Consider the following 23461-nt stretch of genomic DNA (forward strand, 5'->3'; position numbering starts at 1 on the left):
GGACCTAATATGACCAGTTTCCCATTTCACCCTTGAAGCACCCTCCCTTAGCCTGCATTCTGCACTTACATCCCAGAAGCTGCGAAAGGATCAGCATGTGCTTATACCAGTGGTCGGCAAACTCATTAGTCAACAGAGCCAAATATCGACAGTACAATGATTGAAATTTCTTTTGAGAGCCAAATTTTTTAAACTTAAACTATATCGGTAGGTACATTGTTATTAACTTAATTAGGGTACTCCTAAGTTGGCCTTTGCTAAAAACGTCCTCAATCTGAGGGGTCGACCTCAGCAAACGTACCCCCACTTCTTCTAACACCATTTCTTCAAAATAGACTCACTCAGGCCGAAAACCAACTTCTGCACATGGGCCACGAAGTTTCAATCACACTGTATGTGCGCGCCCGCACGTGGTATTTTGTGGAAGAGCCAAAGAGCCGCATGTGGCTCACGAGCCGCAGTTTGCTGACCACTGTGCTATACCCTGTATCTTGTCTCTTCTACCTCAAGAAAATCCCGACAATGGCAGAAGCCATTCTTGTGTGTCTGCAGCTTTTTCCTGGTTGCATATATCTCTGTTATAAAAATTATACATATTCATATATATATATGTGTGTGTGTGTGTGTGTGTGTGTGTGTATATACACACACACACATACGTACATTCACACCTATCTGCAAGTATATGCAACTATGGAAAAGCTGTTCCCAGTGATGGGATAATTTTCCTGCCACTGTGCAATGTCATCATACAACCTTCCAAAGGCCCAGTCTCTTGCATGTGGGGGGGAAAAAATCAGGTGTCCTATTATTAAAATTAAAGTGATATAAATTTAAGAAAAAACCCCACACTGAGTTCTAGTATAATGACTACTTCTAATATGTCAACTCTTAATTGTGCATAAGATTCTGATGGAAGAAATTTTTGACATAGATAAAACAAGATAAAATGATAAGTCCCGAAATATCTACGTGTCTGTTTTTGAAACGGTCAGATGTAAACTTATGCAAATATAGGATCACTTGATCCAACTCTGGGCTTTTTTATGTTGGTCCTACTTGAAGGAATAGAGGATTCTACAGGGTGGTGATGGTAATTGTAAGGGGTGGGCATGCTCTTGATTCATTGTGAACAATCTGCATAATGAACACTTAACTTACAATTTAACATGAGCCTGCCAGGTGTTCTAAGTTCTCATTGTTTATCTTTATATCCAGATATCGCTCTATTCTCCAGTTGGTCAAGCCCTGGTACGATGAAGTGAAAGACTATGCTTTTCCGTATCCCCAGGACTGCAACCCCAGATGTCCAATGAGATGCTTTGGCCCCATGTGTACACATTATACACAGGTTACTTCAACTGTCTCGTTAATTTTGGGGTCATACTTTTAAAAAATGGTCTTAACTATTTTTTAAAATTTACCTTTATTGTTTAAAGTATTACAGACGAACCCTTTCCCCCTCCACTGACCCCTTCTCCCCACTCTTGCTCCCTCCCCAGCCCTTCACGGCGTGATTGTCTGTGTCCGTGGGTTATGCATATATGCATATACATTTTTTGGTTAATCTCTTCCCCACCCCTTCTTCCATCTGAGAATCCTCACTGTGTTGCATGCTTCCATGTCTCGGGATCTATTCTGGTGAACATGCGTGTTCTTAGCTTTGGCCTCAGTAATGGTATATTGGTTTGTGTCTGCAGATGGTTTGGGCCACCTCCAATCGGATCGGATGTGCGATTCATACTTGCCAAAACATGAACGTGTGGGGAACCGTGTGGCGCCGTGCAGTGTACCTGGTGTGCAACTATGCCCCCAAGTAAGTCCCAGGTGGCCTGCTGTTTCCTCGGACCTTTCATGATTATTCAATATCTTCAGTCTGTTGGGCATTTTTTTTTCTTTTTTTTTTAATGTGCCTCTTATTACCTTAATGAGGTGACTTTTTCTTTTTATTGATTTCAGAGAGGAAGGGAGAGGGAGCGAGGGATAGAAACATCAATGATGAGAGAATCATTCATCAGCTGCCTCCTGCACGCTGCCTACTGGGGATGGAGCCCGCAACCTGGGCATGTGCCCTTGACCAGAATCAAACCTGGCACCCTTCAGTCCTCAGGCCAATGCTCTATCCACTGAGCCAAACCAGCTAGGGCAGTCTGTTGGGTATTTTAATATGAGTGGGACTTAAATACAAGGGCCTCTGATCTTGAATCCTTCATTATTCTCATAAACCTGACAAAATGAGCTGAAAGGCTTCTTTGCACAAGGAGAAGGATTCTGGGCCAAAGCTGGTGGCAAAACAATCTGAGTATGGAGATTCACTAAATTCTCCTCACAGTCTTTCCTTTGTCATGGCGATTGTAAAATAAACTCTGTACTCCCAGGCTTTTGATAGCTACATGAAAAGGCATCAGAACATAATCTTCTAGGGAATTTATCAGCACCATGATATTCCCACCTCCCAGTGCCAAAATGTCAACTTACTTTTTTCCCTAGGAAAGCAAAACAAGCCTTTCTTCCTTCTTTGTTTTAAGAGTAAAATTGAAAACTATAGTTTATTCATTCCATAGATGGCTAGGGAGGCATTCAATATCAGAAGGGGAGATTTACAAGCTATGACTTCTTTTTCAATTGAGGCTTTGCCATGATTGAAATTTCAGTATTAAAAAGTATTCAGTAATTTCATCCTATGGCACATATGAAAATATTGTGAAACTGATTACAGCTTCTAAAATATGGACATATTTATGAACTTTTTTTGCAATAAATAAGCATGTGTTAACATTCGGGAAAATGCCTTCTTGATAACAATAACTCTTCAGCTGATAAAAGATTGCAGTTTATTCATGAGTCTGATCCCATTTGGAGTAAATACCAAAATGTGCAAAGGATTTATGACATTCTTGGTGTTTTCCAAACTAAGTCCCAAAGATTTTCTCTAGCATTGCCAGTATGGGGAGGGAATGAGAAAATGTTTCACAGACAGCTGCATTACTCATTGTGTGGTAGTATGCCAGTGTTGTTGCAGAGTTAGAGAAATAGCAATTTCCCCAATGGACCCCTCTTCACGATTACTAGAAGAATAAGATTTGGAAAGTAGAATGTGTCTGCTTTATGAAAAGTATGGAACTGTGCATTTGACTGATATTTTCAGTCTCACTCCTTATATTTTCCTGTTAAGCTTTTACCTTTCTTTCTGACACAAAGAAGCCAAGTGTCCTCCCCAGATGATGAAAGACATTTTTATTTTATTCATTTAACTTCTCTGTTTTGGGCCAATGACTAGAATTTCTCATACTATCGATGAAAGATTTGATTGTTTTATGGGTCCAGGAGATTAAGATATTGTGTTCATATGCTATATTTGTTGTAATAAAAGACCATTATTTTGAAACCTGGGGCAATGAAGAAAGTTTTCAAATCCTGGCTGATATGTGAATATGATTCTTCTAATGCCAGTGTGAAGTTACCTCAAGCCTAATCATTTTTCAGGGTAAAAAGTAAGAAGGGATGGGGGAGACAGACAGGGAGGGAGAATTTAGTTACATGCGCTAGGACAAAACAATAAAAGAATAAATAATAGTTTTATTAGTTGGCAGATTTACTATTGAACACAATTAGTTATTCTCTATTTGACAAAAATCTGTGATTTATGTAAAAGTACATAACGTAACATATAATTATTACAGATAATAAAATTGTACTTCTAAATTAATGTTACCAAAATATGTGCTATATAACTTCAAGAAGTATATATAGTAAAAAGAAAAATATCAAATTAAAATAGCATAATCTTGATAAAGATGTAGCTTGGGTAGAGATACCTAGAGAAATACAATTTTGAATATAGAATGGGGGAACTTAGGACCCAGGTGAGGGAGCTGCACTCACCAGCGAATGGGGGCCCTGGCTGTTTCTGAGCCAGCTTATGGCATCAGAATTCCACCTGAGGAAGCTTCTCTGGAGGTCAGAGTGTAGAACAAACTAGATTTGGCAGGCAGTCTTAGAATCTCATCTCGTGTTGTAATATGAGTCGTTAATCAGCAGGTTTTACATGTGTGTAGATAAATGTTTTATAGATAAGTGTGAATTTTTAACTGACGTTTAAACTGAGACCTTCACGCCCTATAGAGACAGGTTCTGAGTCCCTGCTTGGTCTTGTTCAGGTCTTAAATAAAGATTCGGAGAACCTCCTGTCTCATATGCTAGCCTCTTACCTACTGTCGTCTGATTTTCTACCCTGACTTTTTATTATTGACAACCAGATTTCTCCTGAACAGTCAAGTTCCTTCCCATTGTTGGCTATATTGCTATTTCCCAGTACTCTAGTTACTAACACCAGGCTATGAAAGTACATTTATTACTCTTTCCTTTGTAATTGCAGGACCTAAATAATAGTAGGTAACAGTAAGGTAATTCTCCTAATAGTGAACTGATGTATTATTTTGATATTGGTGATCAATACAGATAAAGGAAAATATTGAGAACAGAAAGTAATTCAGTTAAATGTGTTTATTATCAGAAAATGAATAGCATTACTATAAAAAGGTCTAGGAGTGTATTTATGGGAAAATTTTTTTAAATCACCTTTAATTGCTTCTGTGGGCCATCATTCCCTTACTACAAAAATGGAGCTTTCCATATCTCATTTTATAAATAATGAGAATCTACAATATTTTACAAGTTTAGGAACAAATTTTGTGAACATTTATAACTTTTGGTGTGTGCTTATGACAACTTTTTGTTCATTTAATCATTTCTAAGCCTCCCAGAAATGATGACATGAGTAGGAAGTTGTCGTAAGCACCCAAAGCACTTGTATGCATGCATATAAGCACAACCAACAGACGCAAGACACTGGGAAAAGGGGACGAGGGCGAGTGGGGTGGGGGTGGGTAGGGAGGGCCGGGGGGAGGTCAGTGGGGAAAAAGAGACATATGTACTGCTATTTGTAATACCTTAAACAATAAAATTTAAAAAAAAAAACTTATATAGACATGTAAAAAAATATCAATGAAAGTTTTGGCCAATAAAAATGTGGATTAAAAAAAAAGCGAATCTGGCCTATGTGCTTCAGAGGATAGCTATGGGAAAGAGACAGATGCGGTGAATTGGAATGAGCATTAAACCTGGTGTCAGATGACTATGATGTCACTACTCATTGTAGTGAGTCACGTATCACCTATAAATTAAGATACTATTAATTCAGAGAGAAAGTGTTTTAAAAGTAAGATATATAAATGTTATTGTATAAATAAGAAATGGATATAACTTTCAGTGCCTTTCCAAAAATGACAAACTTCTCAAAAAAATCGTCATGTCAATACATATGATCATGTGCTTAACAACGATAAAAAAAAATTTTATTCTCATCCCATGATATTTTTTCCATTGATTTTTTTTTTAGAGAGAGAGCAAAAGGAAGGGAGGAGGGGGAGAGAGAGGGACACATCCATTGGTTCCCTTCTGCAGGAGCCCGACTGGGGCCAGAAATCGAACTGGAAAATGAGGATGTGCCCTTGACCAGGAATTGAACCTGAGACTCTTTGATCAGCAGGCTGACCCAACGCTCTAACCACTGAGCACTAGCCAGGGCAAAAATAAAAAGATTTTAAATGAGCAAGTAACATTAATGCTACCATTTTTTTTCTTTTTCTCTCTAGGGGCAACTGGATTGGGGAAGCGCCATATAAAGTAGGGGTACCATGTTCAGCTTGTCCTCCGAGTTACGGGGGATCTTGTACTGACAACCTTTGTTTTCCAGGAGTAACGTCAAACTACCTATACTGGTTCAAATAAGCTTATCTGCTCTTCCAGGAAGTTGAATGCTTTCTGGGAATCATAGGTCTATATATATATTGAGTTTTGCACATATTATACATATTTTATAACAATCTTGTTTTCCTTTTATTAGTCCTTGTATAAATTAGTGTTTGTCTAGTATGTTTGTTTAATCTTTTGAGGTCATCGGAACATCCATTTCTATTTTCTGATCTCTAACCCTAAATTAAAATATTGTATAGGTAGTACTGATATCGTTGATGCATCCACTTCTAAAACTTGCTTTCCAAAAGAATTATATTATGTTCCTACGGCATAAAAAATCTAGTTGATCTGTAGGGTGTGTGTGTGCATATGTAGACATACACATGTATATGCATTTATATGTCCATATTTACACACACACACATAATAGATGATGGAACACATTGCTAATAATATGATTCAGTAGTAAACTGAAGGGAAACTTAAAATATTCTATTCAAAATATATGTGAGGTGGTGGGACATGTCCAGCACCCACCTCTGTAATACCCACAAAATAATAGTTTGCAAAATAACCCTCAGTGATATCTGGATATAATAAATTAATTAAGCAATCCCAGATTTCATTCTGGAGACATTTTTTTCTTATTTGGGTTATGCTCCAACTATGTAAGCTTCAAATCCTACCTTTTACTTAATCTCTTCTGGTTATGTTCTCATAATGCAAAGATAATGAGATTCGGTTCCTGCCTTCAGAAGCTCACAAAAATATTCAGGAAATGATACAGCCCAATGATTTGGCTGCACAATTATTCTTTTTTAACGAATGGATGTTCACGTAGCTGTGAGGAAGTGAACACAATAGCGATGTCCGCCTGTAGGTGGAACAGGGGATAAGCCACACTGTGGGGTGGGTGAGGCTCCTGATTAGTGTGGAATTTTAGCTGCCGTGCTTGGAACCAGAAGAGGCAGGAAGGAATTAACAACTGCCCAGAGGTACTGGGTTGGAGTAGACAGTTGTGCCTTTGGCAGAAAGGCAGAAAGCTAGACCCTGAGAACACTGAAGAGTCCCAAGAGAAGCAAGACTGGGGAGACAGGTATGAAAGTCACAAAAACTCCAGGTGCAGAGCTGCGGGAGGGCCTGTCCTGAGGGCCTGGTTATCGTGAGGGCTGTCCGCAGGAGGGAAAGGACCAGAAAGAAACACCTCGGTACCAAGGACACTCCACTGCTTCACTGTGATCGTGGGACTTCGGGGCTCATATGAGCGACCCTGGGTGCCCACCACAGACGGCAATGACGTGTTAGACAGCCCCCTGCAGAACGACTTTCTGAGGACGAGTATATGTCTATGTAGACGAATACTTATCAGTTGAGTTCTCAATTAGGAGCTCAAAATAACCATGAAAACTTCACTTGTGTGATTTTGGAAAGGCAACATTTCCTCATTCAGGGAATTGCTTTCAGAGAAAACTCAATTATCTGGGCCAAGGCACTTAATGCTATATACCGCGTGTGTGTGTGTGTGTGTGTGTGTGTGTGTGTGTGTGTGTGTGTGTGTTTGTGAAAGAGAGAGAGAGAGAGAGAGAGAGAGAGAGAGAGAGAGAGAGAGAGAGAGAGAGAGAGATATGCTTAGGTTGTATAATACTTCCATAGAATTTCTGACTAAGAAAACATGGTTAGTTCCAGAATGCAAATAACAGGAGGAAGCTACTTGTTTAAAATTCCCTGCACACTTGCAGTTTCTTAGGGTGGCTGCACTGAGAGGATAGATAGTTAATTAAATCCATTCAATGCGGGAGAAATGCCCACCTGGAGGTTTGATGGACACGATGACAAATAATTGGCCTGATTCCTGTTCCAAACTGGATATGGTGACCAAATGTTTTGACATCCTATTACTCTGCTTCTGTGGGCACCTATATAGACTTTATCAAAAATACATATTTTGGAGACTTAAATGAAGGATAGAAATGATCATATGGTTCAGGCCCCAATTCAAATTTTATCTAACATGCAATAGGCAGTTGGAGAGAAATCTCATTGGTAGGATTTTGGCTTGATTTCTGTAGAAAGTGTTTTCCATCCCTGATTTTGCTGCACAGAAGTAGAAAAGTACTATTCAACCGAAGATGATCATGCTTAGTTCCAATTCTGTTACTGGTTTACTCGTGTAGCTTGGTTTCTTAGTTTTAAAAATGAACAATGATATTTGCTTCACATTTCACAGAGGTCCTTAGGAAGGTAAAATTATCATAGTAATAGGATTTATGAAGATTAAATTATCATTAATGTGAAACTTTTCATTAAAAGTAAGTTTTTTGTGAGCTTTTCCTTGGCAGAAACTCTAATTCTTTGCATTTATCTCAGCTTCTTATACGTTGGCTGTAATGTAATAAATGTTTCTATGAATGGATTTTCAGTATTAACTAAAAACTCTAGAACTGCAACAATTTAGAGGAATCCCAACTTTCCATGTTTTATTAAGACAAAAATGTCTTCAGTACAATGCTTTGAATGCATCAAAAATCCAGATGAATCATCAGACATATCAGATGACGACCAAGGTCTGCACACTTATAACTTACCCAGCAGTCTGTTCCAAATCATGGCTAGAACTAAGTTTATTTATAATTTAACAACTCAGCTGAAAACGTAACGGGTATATTTGTTTGTCTATCTATACTTTTTAAAGTTAGTAATATAATGTGGCCATGTAAAATGTTTTATTTCCCAGGCTAAAGCAAATGACAGTTTGCTAGTAGCCTGTCATATTTTTACAGCATGCAACGAAGGTGCTAGGATAACAATTTCTCACTGTAATGCCCAGAGGCAGGAAGGGTCTGGGGATAAGCTATTTCATAAGAACAGCTTTAAACAGTCAGTATTGAAGCTTTCCTTTCAAAAGGTTTCATTCAAAAGATACAGTAATTGGCATACATATTCTACAGCATGGATCCTCTCTATGGCAGAGTTTTTTCATTTCCACCTTTTTTTTAGTAAAAAAGTAAAAAACAAAACCTGTCACATTATGTATTTTTTGGCTTTCATGTCATCAAAAGACTGGGAAAATGATAAATTTTGCTGTTAAACTGATGGATTCTTTATAAAATTGTATTTGGGTTGCGTAGGCAACAGTCTTCATGTTCCTGGTTATGATAGATAAACTTGCTTTTACAATGTGGCAGAACCAGCATTTATTATCCCTTTTGCTTCTATCCAGCAATCAAAGTACCATCACTGCTTTGAGCCATCAGAGTGTCCCTACCAACTTCATTTGGCAGTGAGGTCATACTCACCAGAAACCATGCAAACAGCCGTTTAAAGGCTCCAGGCAGCTTTGGCACAGAGTTGACCAAACACTAGGGCAAGTTCAAGCAATACAATTTACTCTAAACATTTGAATAAAAACCATATACATATACATATACACTCACACTCACACACACACACACATATACACTCATTAAAACATGCTTCTGTTAAATCAACTTATAACATCTACATAAGCAAGTCTCGTACACATTTAGGCCAGTTTAAGTGTTTTGTGTTCATCCTCTGCTTATCATATGAATGATAAGCTGAACAGGTCATTTGAATGTGTCCATAGAGGAGAAGTAACGCTCAGCCCGAGGTCTATGTTCTCCACCTTGTGTAACAACATTCCCCGGGTCCGGCAGTCTCAGAGGATGAAAATCTTGACATGGATGGAAGCCTTTATCTACTGAAGCATTTAAGGAAAGTAGAATTAGATTTCTACCAGTCTGACACTATCATTGCTTATGTATGATTTTTTAATATTGCCATTATATGTATGGGGAAAGACATGTTTAAACACATGCAAAATGATTTTTTAAAATTATGTCATGGTGTAACTTTGACTTATGAGAGGCCAATCAAAAACTTAGGAAGTTTAACAATAACTTGCTAATGGTGCTGAAAATGCATTACAACCACCAAAATTGTTACAATTTTGAGGTTTCTTTGCAATTAAAGTTTTTATTAAGTGTGAACTATCATTTATTTTGGTGCTAAATATATGGTGCTAAATGAATTGTTAGTGTTAATAGCTTTCGTAAGGCTCTTTTTAGTCATTATTAAAAGTGTTATCCATTCAATTCCGATTTGGAAATAATAATAAAATCCTGTTAAATTAATCTTAACCAGAAACAGGGCAGTGAACTATATTTTTAATCTAAAAGCCCAAAATTATTTTAGTGTTACAGAATGTAAATTTATTTTATTTTTTTTTGAAGTTACTAATTTTCTTTTAAAGCATTTCTTAGCTTGGCAATGTCCAAATTCAAATATTGCCTAAAGGTTAAACACCTACACCAACCATACTGCAGACACTGGCGCCCTCTGGCGGTTGTAAAAACAAATTCTTGATGGCTACTTGGCCTGAAACAAAAAGCCCTTTCTTCTGTCCAATAAAAATTAAGCTGTATAATTTTAGAATTCTCAAATACTCTCTAAATCTGAATGTATTTGAAAATGCTTGACTCTTTTGACATACTTTTCTAAGAAAATAAGAGCGATACTATATCTTGGTATCGACTTTGCTAAATAAAAATGTTTTTCATGATTTTCCAGTTCTGAGGTGCTTATTACAATGTTGTTGTTTTCAACTAGGCATTACTAAAACATTTTTTATTTGGTTTACATTTTAAATACAATTAGATTTAAACTTAGCAAACAAAATCATAAGTGTGCTCTACTTTCAGAAGCAGTAATTTATTTTTACTTTGCAGAATGCATAAGATAAAAAAGAGATAGGTTAAAAAAATTAATTCCACATAGGAAAGGATTATCTCCTCACCTGGACTTGTTGGTCTATAATGTGATAATGTTCTGTGATCACACTGTTGAGCTAATAATACAATTTTAATATTCCATTCAAACTCCTTTTAGCCTAACAAATGTTTAGAATCACATCCCCTGTAACTAAATGGGCCGTATGCTTAGGCAAACTCTCAGGTGAGGTATGTAATCAACTGATGTGATCATCTGTTTGGAAAGAGATGTTTCTTAAACCATGTTAACATAACCTAATGAAATATGCTTTGAGGCTGTTTTCCAAATTAGTATTTTCAAACTTATTTTAAAGCAACAGAACCCTTTTCATTATCTCAATGACATACAGAGCTCTGACATTCAATACACAAAAAATGGATCTGCTATTCCCCACACCTTCCCCAGTGCCTTGGAAGTTTCTTCTGAGAGCCCCAGGATTCCATCAAACAGAAAAAATAAAATTGATCTAAATCATCCAGTACCCCAGCCCATTGTCTCTAAAATAATCAACGAATGAAAGAAACAAAGTCTGAGGCTCTGAATAATTCCAATGGTTCTTTTAAATACCCACATCACTTTGCGGTGTTAGAAAGCCTCTTACTTGGAGAATTAAAGGCTGACTTTAACTGGTGCTTGCTATAGATTACATCATCTTGTGTTATTTGACAAACAGAATGTTGGTACCATAATATTTTAAGAATTAGAGATAATTGTGATGCATATATGAAAATAATGTGTTTTTAAGGTATCTAAATGTTTCAACTATGTACATAAACCTACCATATATTGTATCATTTTAGATATTTTTATTAAAAAGGTTAATTTGGATGAGTTTTATTCATTACCTAACACTGTGGCCATGCTTGGTGCCTGCAATGATGTGATATAATGTCATGAATGTGTACATACATCGAAGCTGTGTAAACCTCTGTCCTTATAAAGCTTATCATGAATAGCTTTTGGAACTCAGCTATATTGCTTTTTCTTTCAATAAAAGATATAATTAACTGTTTTATTTTTTCAAATTTTTGTTTTCAATAGAGTTTTAAAGTAGATTCAGAACTAGAGGCCATGTTAATTTTGATAAGCGATGATCTATTTTTCTAAAACAACAATGATTATTTTTTCAACACATTACTAAAATACACATCTTTTTTCTCCTTTTCTTTCCTCCCATCCTTTCATTCTTCTTCCCTTCTTCCTTTCTTTTTCTACTTACACCTAAAATAACTATCAAGAAATTCTGGCTGAGGAAATTGCATGAGCTGAAGAGGTATTTTCATGCTTCCCACAGGAAGGGCCTCGGGAGAAACCATTGTGGTCCTGGGGGAGAAGCACCAGCTGACCCAAGGCTGTGATTCCCAGGGTGGCTCTGCCTTGCAGAAGGGTCACTCCTTTCTGATGCGATGGTAGGTCCCACCCAGTTCCTTGAGACGGACCGAATCTAGAACTGTAAATTCCTCCTTACCACAGTCCACACCAGGTGAGAAAGCCTCACGAACACAGGACTTTCCAGAGGGTCATCCCCAGGAGGCCTGAGGCAACCACTCAGCTTCTCTTCCTCCTGCTAGTCCTCCCTTCTCACTTCACTTTCTGTTTTTAATATAATTTTATTGATGTCAGAGAGGAAGGGAGGGGGGGAGAGGTATAGAAACATCAATGATGAGAGAGAATCATTGATTGGCTGCCTCCTGCATGATCCCTACTGGGGATCAAGCCCGTAACCTGGGCATTGCCCTTTGACCGGAATGAAACCTGGGACCCTTCAGTCTGCAGGCTGGCGCTCTATCCACTGAGACAAATCGGCTAGGGCTCATTTCACTTTCTCCTCTCAAGTCTCCAGGTTCCCACCCGCATGTTTGGAAAGTTTCATCTATCTCATCTATCTCCACAATGAATGAATACAGGGCTCCATTGTGCGTGTGTGTGTGTGCGTGTGTGTGTGTGTGTGTGTGTTCAGCAGATTCCAGCCTCAGACAAGGCCTGATGGATACAAAAAAGTCTTAACCTCCTAGACTTGCACCCCTCTGACGGTGCACACGTGGGGGGCATAGTGGGTACCTGGTCCCATTCCTTCACTCCTTCTTGCCCTCAGTGACAGCTATGGGAGACAAGCACATGAGAAGCAAGCACACCCTGCCAAGGGCTTTCCCAGAAACAATAGACTAAGCTCTTGGGAGCAAAGCCTATTCCACCGAGGGTGACTCTGACCCAGTTCCTCCTGAGACAGTCACCTGGGCATTGTAGTGTCAGGGGCACTGACTCCTTCCCGAGTCCTGCTTACACTGTTGAGCCAACACTGGTCCTGTCCTAGCCAACCGGGGACCCGTCACCAACCTGAATTGAATCTCTCGGGCCCAATTCCCACTGTTGATGAACGAGAAGCAAGGACCTGGCATGTGGCCTTAATCTGTCACCCTGAGAATTTACATTTCCTTCCCCTTTGACTTAGCAATTCCTCGTCCACAAATGCATTCCAGAGGCACACTAGCAATTCATAAAATGGCATGCATACATTAATCATTATAATGTCATTTGTACTGGTAAAGGGCCAGAAACAACTCAGAGGTCCACCAAGAGGGCGTGGACTGAATGATAGGTCCACATACGGTGATTCTATGCAACTGAAATACGGAAGAAGAGAAATCTCTATAAACTGGTAGACAGAGGTCTCCCAGGACGATACTAAGTGAGGAAGCATGGTGCACAGGAGTATAACTAGAATACTACTCCTGTGAGAAAGCTTAGGAATAAGCATATATATGCACACATGCATTTGTAATACATACCTGTTTTTATTTGCCAAAAGAAAAGTGGAATCATAAACTTAAAAAGGATGAAAAATGATTATTTTTATGAGTAAGAAGGAAACAGGATGGAGGGGACAGAAATATTTCCAATGACTTTGAAACAGTATTTTGAGTGCACAGCCTTAATGGAATATCTTGTAAAGGCAGAGTTGCAAAAAACATTTCTCTTCAGCAGTCTGCCATTAGCATTACTAGTGAGGGGAGGAGGAGTGGAGTAATGCAAGGAGGAAATAAGGCTATTTGTTTAGACCAGTGATGGCAAACCTTTTGAGCTCAGCGTGTCAGCATTTTGAAAAACCCTAACTTAACTCTGGTGCTGTGTCACATATAGAACTTTTTTGATATTTGCAACCATAGTAAAACAAAGACTTATATTTTTGATATTTATTTTATATATTTAAATGCCATTTAACAAAGAAAAATCAACCAAAACAATGAGTTCGTGTCATAGGTTCACCATCACTGGTTTAGACCAACGTTTTTCAATGTAAGCAAAAAGAGGTACAGTTTTTTTTTTAAAGTTAAGTAACAATGAATCATTAAATATGAACATTTAGATGTCATTATGAACTCAAGATATATTCTTTTTGAAAATTAATACTCGTCAGCTTTGAGCGGTGAAAAGCCCTCAGTGCAGCGGCCTCCCAGTAGTGACAAGCGCATTTATTCCCCAGGCTGCTGTCACCTCTGAGAGTACCGTTGGCACCCCGCAGGCTGCAATCATCCTAACCCAAACCACCATCGTTTCTCATGTAGATTAGTGGTATTGAAAGTGGAGTTTGTCCTTCCTGGAAGCACAGAAGATGAACCATTGAGAGAAGTGCTCAAAAAAACCCCAAGAGTTTACTTATGTTTAATTTTATCAAGAAAATCAGAAAGACATTATTAAGATTTCCCACAGGCTAATGGGCTGACATGACTGTCCTCCCTAGGTCTATGCATGTCAGGGTTACGTGTTTCCTGTGGGCAGTGGGGTGTCCCTCCGGGGGGGCCTCACGTGGCTATTAGCTTTTAGGGCTTTTGCACATAGTGCGTTTTAGAGACTCAGGGCTGAGAATCAATTAATTTTGAAACCCAGCCTCTATTCAACACCAACAAACATACTTAGAAAATTCCCGCAGAAGCCAGATTTAAAAGGGTTTAATAATGAAAGCACAAGCTAACACAAAGGAAATTGAACAGTTGATCATTACCTTGCTTCTGATAGCAGGCATTTTTGTCAACCACGGTATGAGGTAAAAACAATAATGATCTAATCGGGTTTGACCAACTGGTCAAAGAATTAAGAATTTTTAAGACTATTTGACGTGGAAAATATTCTATTATGCATTAATAATGAGCATTTGCCTTGATATATTTGCTGGTGCAAGTTAAGCAGTTATGATTAGCAAACATGTTTAAACCAACAGAAATGTAAAATGTAGCTTTCAGTCATGTCCTAAATAAAACTCTCCAAAATTATTAAGCACACTTTGTTATATGGCTCTGATGAAAAATTTAAGCACTAATAAAATTTAAAATTAATGTAAAAGTGATCATAGAATATCAAAAGAATGTTTTGGTGAATGCAAATGTTTTTACAACATTGATGAAATCATTTGAAGGTTTTTATAAAATTTTTCTGCATATTTTATGTGTTATTTCTATTTCACATGGTATACTGTCTAATATATATTAGCACTTGGTAAAACTTATGTTATATATAGTGGAGTGCAAGATACAAAACTGTTTATAAATAAGGGCGCACGACCCAAATGTCTGGAGGCGACAGGTCTGAACACTGGCAGCTTCCTAACACACTCCTGGGCTCCCCCCCCCCCCCACAGTCTCCCCCTCACCATGCGCGTGTACGTGGGGACTGGTCTTTGTGAAAGTCAAGCATGTGCAGTGACTTCACTGCGGGAAACCTCTGGTGACATTCCAATGACCTTGACAGACTCAGTGTTCTATCTGCTTACAGAGTTCTACAGGGCTGGCTTCCGCCTCATCCTCCCGCATCCTTCTCTACTTCTCTCCCTCTCTTTCTGCCTAATTCACCCCCTCCTTGAGCTTCTTCACACTGACCTTCCAGAAGATCACGTGACTGACACTCTTCCCCTCCACACTCCCTTCTCTTGCACTTAGTGCGTGAGCACTGTGATCACTGAGCTGAGACCTGTGGTGGTAAAGTGCATTACACATACTGGTCTCCTGGGTGTCTCCCCACTAGAGACAGGAGGTGCCCCTAGGCCTGGCAGGCCATCAGGGCCTTCCTTGGTTCCACGCTGCCCCCTGGTGGTCAGAGCATGTCATAGCGAATGGTTGAACTCCTGGTCAGTGGAACTCCCTAGGGGACAATTTGCAGGACTAGAGGCCTATTGCAGGAAGATTCCTGCAATAATAGGGCTTCCTCGGGCCTATTCCTGCAAGAATAGGGCTTCCTGAGATCGGAGCGAAGCAGAGAAGGGAGTGAAGCCCACCGAGGCGGGCTTCTCTCCCTTCTCCGCTGCCTCACTCCCTCCCTTTGCCGCCTCGCCCTCGGCTCCCTCCCTTCTCTGCCACCTTGGCTCTCTCCCTTCTCTGCTGCTTTGCTCCCTCTCCAGGTCAGGGATCTGGGGCCCGGGTCCCACGAGCAGTGTCGCACGCTGCCGGCCCCGCCTGCAGGATGCAAATTGGCCACCATCTTTGTTGGCGGGTAATTTGCAGATTGCTCTGATTAGCCAATGGTGGGCATGGCGAAGGTACAGTCAATTTGCATCTTTGTCTATTATTAGATAGGATGAATGAATGGGGTTGTAAAGATAAATGAGATAACACACATAAAGCATTACATACACACGGTTTCTGGTAAGGAATGAACAAAAATCGTGATTTTTATCACCACTGTTATTTTTTCATAATGTTCTGGAAACTAACTGGAAATCTATGGGATCTCTATCCTTAGAAAGAAAGAACAGAATTAATTTACCAGAGAAGCAGTTAACCAAGCCTGTTTTCCAGAATACCAGTATCCCTCATCTGATACTTTCTTTAAATCTGCAGCTTAAATCAGAATTAAATTAATATCCTTTTGGAACTGGTCCACATAGTTTGAATGGTCAACCGATGACACATTCGCCCAGAGAGACATTTTTATGGCGGCCCTGATTTCACCTTTATATGGAAAAGAATTAGGCGAACAACGAAATGCTGAGAGAGCAGCACCAACTTCTGCAGCTCCTGCTGCACTGTTTGCACTAAAGAACTAGAGGAGGCTACAGAAAATGAAGTAAAAAGTATGGAGAATTGCGTTGCGGGCTGTGTTAGTGCAGTAGTTTTATGTAAATCAGACAGGCAATCTGGAAATGTCCGAATTCATGGTCATGTTTGAAACCTGGGACTTCCATTCACTTAGAGAGTTCCTGTACACAGAACAGTGAGAAAGTGAGAATCTGTTTCTACCAGATTCATGAACTCAAGCTATTAAACCAGTGAGAAGGAGAAACACATTTATATAGAAAAAATGAAGGCTAAGAACATAAAATAACTTTTTGGAGATATAAAATAAAATGATAAATCATGCTATATAACAACAATATGAAATTGTGATTATATTAGTAAGTTTTCAGATAAATTAAAAATCGTCCCTGAAGGAAAACACAATGCCCATGTATTTTTAATATTTTATTATTTATTTGTTTGTTTATTTATTATATATATTTTTTTGTTAATCCTCACCCGAGGATACTTCTTTTCCCCCATTGATTTTCAGAGAACGTGGAAGGGAGGGGTAGAGACACGCAGAGAGAAACACTGATGTGAGAGACACATCTACTGGTTGCCTCTCAAACACACCCCAGCCAGAGCTGGGGATCAAGCCTGCAACCAAGGTACATGCCCTTGGCCAGACAAACCTGCAACCCTTAAGTCCACAGTTTACCCTCTAACTATTGAGCAAAACTGACTGGGGCAATATTCACCTATTTATTACTAAACAGGCATAACAGGAATAGGCAACCCTTCTATGTTATCTTTAATAAGTAAGGAGGAAGAATTTTTGAGCAGTGTTTCTCAATAGGCGTGATGTGACATTTGGGTGGGAAAATACTGTGAGGGACTGTCTCATGTCTTAAAAGGCATTTATCACCCCTGGCCCCTCAGAACACTAAACAATGCCTGTGGACCTGGTCCAGGTTCTACCGGGTGGTGACAGCACCCTTTGTGAAATGCCCTCCTGGAGGGACAGGGGCGCAGCAGACCCCTGATTGAGAACCGTTGATCCAGGGGTCCTCAAACTTTTTAAACAGGGGGCCAGTTCACTGTCCCTCAGACCGTTGGAGGGCTGGACTATAGTTTAAAAAAAAACAACTATGAACAAATTCAGCAACAGGCAGCGGCGGCAAAACCCCCCCGGCGGGCCGGATAAATGTTTTCGGCGGGCCGCATGTGGCCCACGGGCCGTAGTTTGAGGACCCCTGATACAGACCTTCATGAGTGAACACTCACAACCAAACCCTTCTGATGAACTCATTAAATTCCTCTATGGCTGCTCATTCCTACATTTCATTGCAATTATGCTCATACTCACTCTTTTTTCCCCCCCACAATATTTTTTGACTCCCTCTTCTAGATTTGGGAGGCATGCAATGAACAAAACAGATACAAATCCATGCCTCATGGAACATTCCAGAGGGGAGGTGATCAACAATCACAAAGACACGGAATATGTCAGAGGGTAGTAAATGCTGCAGAGAAACTTTAAGGTGGGAGGAGGGGAGGTACTGTTTCGCATAAAGGGTCAGACGAGGCCTAAGGGAACATTCAGCAAAGATGTGGAGGGTTTTAGGGAGACAGTCATGGGGAGCCTATACCTCTGCACATTCATACGATCTCCACTTACGGTGGTTCAACTTAACACATTTCAACCTCGCAGGTGGTGCCAAAGCAACACGCATTCGGTGGAAACTTTAAACATTGGAATTTTAAACGTCGATCTCTCCCTGGCTGGGATAAGTGGTGCATTCCTCTCTTGCGAAGCTGAGCAGCGGCAGGAAGCCACACCTTCCCATCAGCCCCGGGGTCGGAGGGTCAACAACCAGCTCTCCACGGTGGACTGAGCCCCAGAAGCCTTTCCTGGGTATTGTGTTCTGAGCACATTTCAGGTAGGCCGGGCTAAGCGCTCATGTTCAGTAGGTTAGATGTGTTAAGCACTTTCGACTTAATGGTATTTTCAACTTATGAGGCTTTATCAGCCATAACCCTATGGTAAGCTGAGGAGCATCTGCACCATGTGGATCTCTGGAGAAGAAGTTTCCAGACAGAGGAAGAAGCAAGGACAAAGCCCCCCTGCAGGGCATTGGCAACTGGGCCCACAGACTTGCAGCAGAGTTAGGGAAGAAGGCAAGGCGGTGTTGCAAAGAGGTCAGAAGCGCCATGATCTGACATTTCAGAAGGATCACCTGGCCTCTATGTCCAAACAGTGTAGCGAGCCAGGGAGGCCACCTTCATTAAGCCCTCGTTCTGTCCGTCATCCTTTCTTTTGTATTTTCACCTTTCTCCCAAGTCCAGAGCAGCACAAGAAATAGTCACTATTTTATCTGCTTTCCAGCCCCTCACCACTCAGATTCATAAACGTGCCACCTATATGCACTGACTTCTGACCCTGGCTACCCACTTAACCCTTGGTGTCTTTCCATTCATTCATATATCCCACAAATATTCATCAAGTACATTTTACATGCTAAGTACTACTCAGGATAAAAATCAGACCATGTGTCTGCTGGCCAAAAGCTTACAGTGCAGTGGTGGGGGGAGCGGGGTGGAATAGAGGCCAGTGCACACACCCTAACATGCCCCCTGGGTGTAATGCCCAGGGGATACAATTGTTATGAAGAACAATAAAGCAGGGGAAGGAGACAGAGGGTGAGGGGCTGTGGGTATTTTAGATGGTGATGGCCAGGAAGGGTCTCACCTACGAGGTGAAATTTGTGCAAGTACCTGAATGTTTGTTCTTTATCAAAGGAAACTGGCTGGAAGGTTCCTCTGATCTATTTATTGAAAATAGATAGCGCTTCTTACTCTCTCCTGTCTCCCCATTGCACTCAAGGCAGCAATTCATTTCCTTATTCTTGAAATTCTTCTCCTTGGATTCTGTGTTCTCCTTGACTTCTGCTATCTCTGGTTCCAGGGAAGATAATAGGTTAACTGTAACTGAGAAAGTGAATTTATGGGGCAACTCATTCCTAAATCAGCCTTCCTGAGACGTAACTCCCCCCTTCGAATATTTTCTTTGGCTTCTTGCCCCCTCCAGCACAAATGCAAACAATGTGTCCTCACATTTAATTCCCCTAGCTGAGGTGAGACCTCATACAGTGGGGCCTTGACTTACGAGTGTCCCGACCAATGAGTTTCTCGAGATACGAGCCTTCTCGGCCGATTTTTTGCTTTGAGTTGCAAGCTAAAATTCGGGTTACGAGCCAGCTTCAGATACCCCACTGCTAGTTGGTGCAGCGAACGTCACAGTGAACGCCACAACATCAGCCCAGCATCACGTGTCTCACTCGTTCACTTTTTGATTTGACATACGAGTAATTTGAGTTACAAGCTCCATCACGGAACAAATTAAACGTGTAAGTCAAGGCCCCACTGTATTTCAGTTTTTTCCTACTACTCTTTACACATCTTTTCTATAGATGAACAAAACTAATTAATATCACTCATACACTAATGTAAACATTTCAACATCTCTGTCTAGTCTCATATGATTTACATTGTCCAAATGCATGTATGGATGTGTGTGTGTTGTGTATGTACTTGTGTGTGTGTATTTTTGTTTGTATATGTATGTGTGTGTGTGTGTCCTTCGTAATACAAATCCTTCTCACATGGCATTAATTTGACCTCCTTTGGGATTCTTTGGTTCCCCATTTCCTCTGAGCACCAATAGCACTTGAACTGTATCTCTGTTACTGCATTTACCTCCTTGCCTCCCCTATTGCATATTCACAAAATTCTAAAAATGTTTTTGTTATACAAGTCTGTGCTAGGTCATCATTGTGTCTCAAGTATTAGCTGTGTCCTATTGAAATAATTGATACCATTGTGGTCATTCTATCACGTAGTTTCTTCTGTAGTCACATACGTGCAGGTACTCGAGTGACCAACAGATGCCACTCTTGTAACTATCAGCAGTAGTATCGTTCTGCTGAAATTGATAGGAACTTAGAATAGCATTTGATACGTCCTTTGCATTACTTACATTAAATATAGAAGCAACAGTCAATGCCTATTAACAAAATCTATGCAGAGAATATGTGAATGACTTTAAGTTCCCCAACCTTTGACAAAGCAATGTAGATTCTTCCGGTGGAAAGGCAAGTGGGTAGCGATTTTCTTGAAGATATTTGAGAAAGAAAAATTCTTGTGTATGCGCATAAGAGAGAGTATAAAGTAGCCCCCACCCCAAGTTCCCTCAGGCCAGAAGCTGGTTTTCCACCTTTTGAAAAGGTATTATGTACCAGCATAAGACCTCTGCTCAGGGACCAGCCACAGTGCCGGCCGTGGTTAGTGGAAATGTTTATTTGTTCTGGAAAGCAAAGCTAGTGGGAGAAAAAAGGCAACTTTTGAACAAAATTTTAAAAAGAAACGGATCCGAGAAATCTGCTGAAATTGAAATTTTTAATTCAGGGAAGATAATAATGACTGAATGGAAAATAATCTTCATACTCTCATATTTTGATTTCAAACATTGGAAATTCTTTTATGGTCTAGAATTGCTGCCATCATGGCAGATAATGGTGCTTGATTGGCAATTGTTTCTTGGAGCTATTTCTCTAAACCTCAGGTACACTGATGGCAGCAAAAGAATTAGCTGGGGAAATTAAAGAGATAACTATTTCTTTTTTTATTAATTGATTTCAGAGACGAAGGGAGGGAGAGAGAGATAGACACATCAGTGATGATTGAAACCATCCATTAGCTGCCTCCTGCACACCCCCCACCCCCCACTGGGGACTGAGCCAGCAGTTGGGACATGTGTCCTGACCGGAAATCGAACCCTGACCTCCTGGTTCATAGGTTGATGCTCAACCACTGAACCATGCCAGCTGGGCTCTAAAGATAACTACTTCAAGCATAGCCTGTCAGCCAATAGGTTTATAATTCAGTTTGCTCTGCTGGCAAACTGAAGTGATTTTAGTAAGGCTCGCCGGCCCCACCCCCTGCTGCCGGTCACCACCCTCTGCAGGGCAACAGGCGGGGTGATGGGGGGGGGGGGCGCTGGCACCCATCTTGGCTGGCCTGGGGCCTGTGGGCTGGGGGCAGCTCCTGCGTTGAGCGTCTTCTCCCTGGTGGTCAGTGTGTGTCATAGCAACCGGTCATTCCACTGGTCATTCCTCCGTTCGGTCGATTTGCATATTAGGCTTTTTTTATACAGGACGTTACCTTGCATATTTTTGACTTGTATTTAATGTTCCCCAACTCTCAGTCTACCCTTTGTTCAACCCAGGATATCCAATTAGTCTTTTGGAATAACAATATACCATTTAGTCAAAAATCGAAAGCCACCTACATTTTATTGCATTGTACTTAAATGACATATTATTTGTTTTTATAGTCATACTAGAGGCTCGGTGCATGAAAATTCATGCACTGGAGGGGGGGGTCCCTCAGCCCAGCCTGCCCCCTCTCAAAGGCCAGGAGCCCTCAGGGGCGGGAGGCGACCCGACAATCAGGGGAAGGTGACACCCCATCACACCTCTGCTGCTGCTACAGCAGCGCAAGCCTCGGCCAGCCCCGGTTACCTGAGCTTCGGGCGGCCCTGGGAGACTGGGCAGCCACCATCCGAGGCTTGCCTGCACTTCAGGCTGGCCCTGGGTAGCTGGGCAGCTGACATCCAAGGATTGCCTGCACTTCAGGCTGGCCCTGGGTAGCTGGGCAGCTGACATCCAAGGATTGCCTGTGCCTCAGGCTGGCCCTGGGTAGCTGGGCAGCTGACATCCAAGGATTGCCTGTGCCTCAGGCTGGCCCTGGGTGGTTGGGCAGCTGACATCTGAGGTTTGCCTGCACCTCAGGCATCGGCTGGGCAGCCGCCATCTTGGCTTGCCTGCGCCTTGGGCGGGTCCTGGGTGGCTGGGGGGCCGAGGGGACTGGAGGACTCCAAAGGCAGGCGGCAGGTCCAGCCTTGCCATGTGCCTGCCATCCTGGCGGGGCTGAGGGGACCAGCACCACCATCTTGTGGCTGTGGGCACCAACATATTCGTGGGCGTGACAGTCAATTAGCATATTCCCTCCTTATTGGCTGTGGGCACTGCCATCTTTGCGATGGTGTGAGAGTCAATTAGCATATTCCCTCTTTATTAGATAGGATTGGAATCTGGTTAGTTTCTAGGATTCTGAATTAAGAAACTATTCCTATTCACTCAAAAAGGTATTCAAAATAACTAAAACCATATTCATGTTTTGTTATATATGCTGAATGCTAAAGATTTTTAACTATACATAAATGTCAATATACTTTATCATATGGAAATGTAATATATTGGAATTTTTTTCTCAACACTTTATCCACAAAAGCTCAAATTTATTAGAATATATACTCTTTTAAACTTGTGGGAGGAAATCTCTGACAAGGCTATGGACATCGGCATTCCCACCAACAGTGCCTGGGTGTTCCCTTTTCTCTACATCCTTGCTAGCACTTGTTATTTGTTGATTTATTGATGATAGTCATTCTGACACGTGTGAGGTGATATCTCATTGTGGTTTTAATTTGTATTCTTCTGATGATTAGTGATGTTGAGCATCTTTCATATGTCTATTGGCCATCTGTATGCTCTCTTTGAAGAAGTGTCTATTCAGGTCCTTTGCCCATTTCCTAATTGGATTGTTTGTCTTCCTGGTGTTGAGGTTTATAAGTTCTTTATGAATCTTGGATAGTAATCCCTTATCAGATGTATCAGCGAATATGATGTCCCATTCAGTGGGTTGCCTTTTAATTTTGCTGATGGTTTCCATTGCTCTGCAAAAACATTTTAGTTTGATGTAGTTACATTTGTTTATTTGTTTATTTTGTTTCCCTTGTCCAAAGAGACATATAAGAGAAAATATTGCTCTGAGAAATGTCCAGATTTTACTGCCTATGT

General features: G+C 40.7%; 1 protein-coding gene across 1 annotated transcript in view; it reads left to right on the plus strand.

The window, feature by feature from the left end:
• PI15 (peptidase inhibitor 15) overlaps positions 1 to 5793 on the plus strand; it is a gene marked incomplete at both ends in the record, with an annotated part of 28079 nt that extends 22286 nt beyond the window's left edge. The window contains 3 exons of the mRNA XM_081111625.1: positions 1219 to 1351; positions 1701 to 1816; positions 5658 to 5793. Of these exons, the coding sequence (XP_080967751.1) occupies positions 1219 to 1351; positions 1701 to 1816; positions 5658 to 5793 (385 nt within the window). The remainder of the gene's footprint in view (positions 1 to 1218; positions 1352 to 1700; positions 1817 to 5657) is intronic.
• Positions 5794 to 23461: the final 17668 nt, after the last annotated feature.

Source organism: Myotis nattereri (assembly GCF_964212035.1).
Source record: "Myotis nattereri genome assembly, chromosome: 17".
NCBI lineage: Eukaryota > Metazoa > Chordata > Mammalia > Chiroptera > Vespertilionidae > Myotis > Myotis nattereri.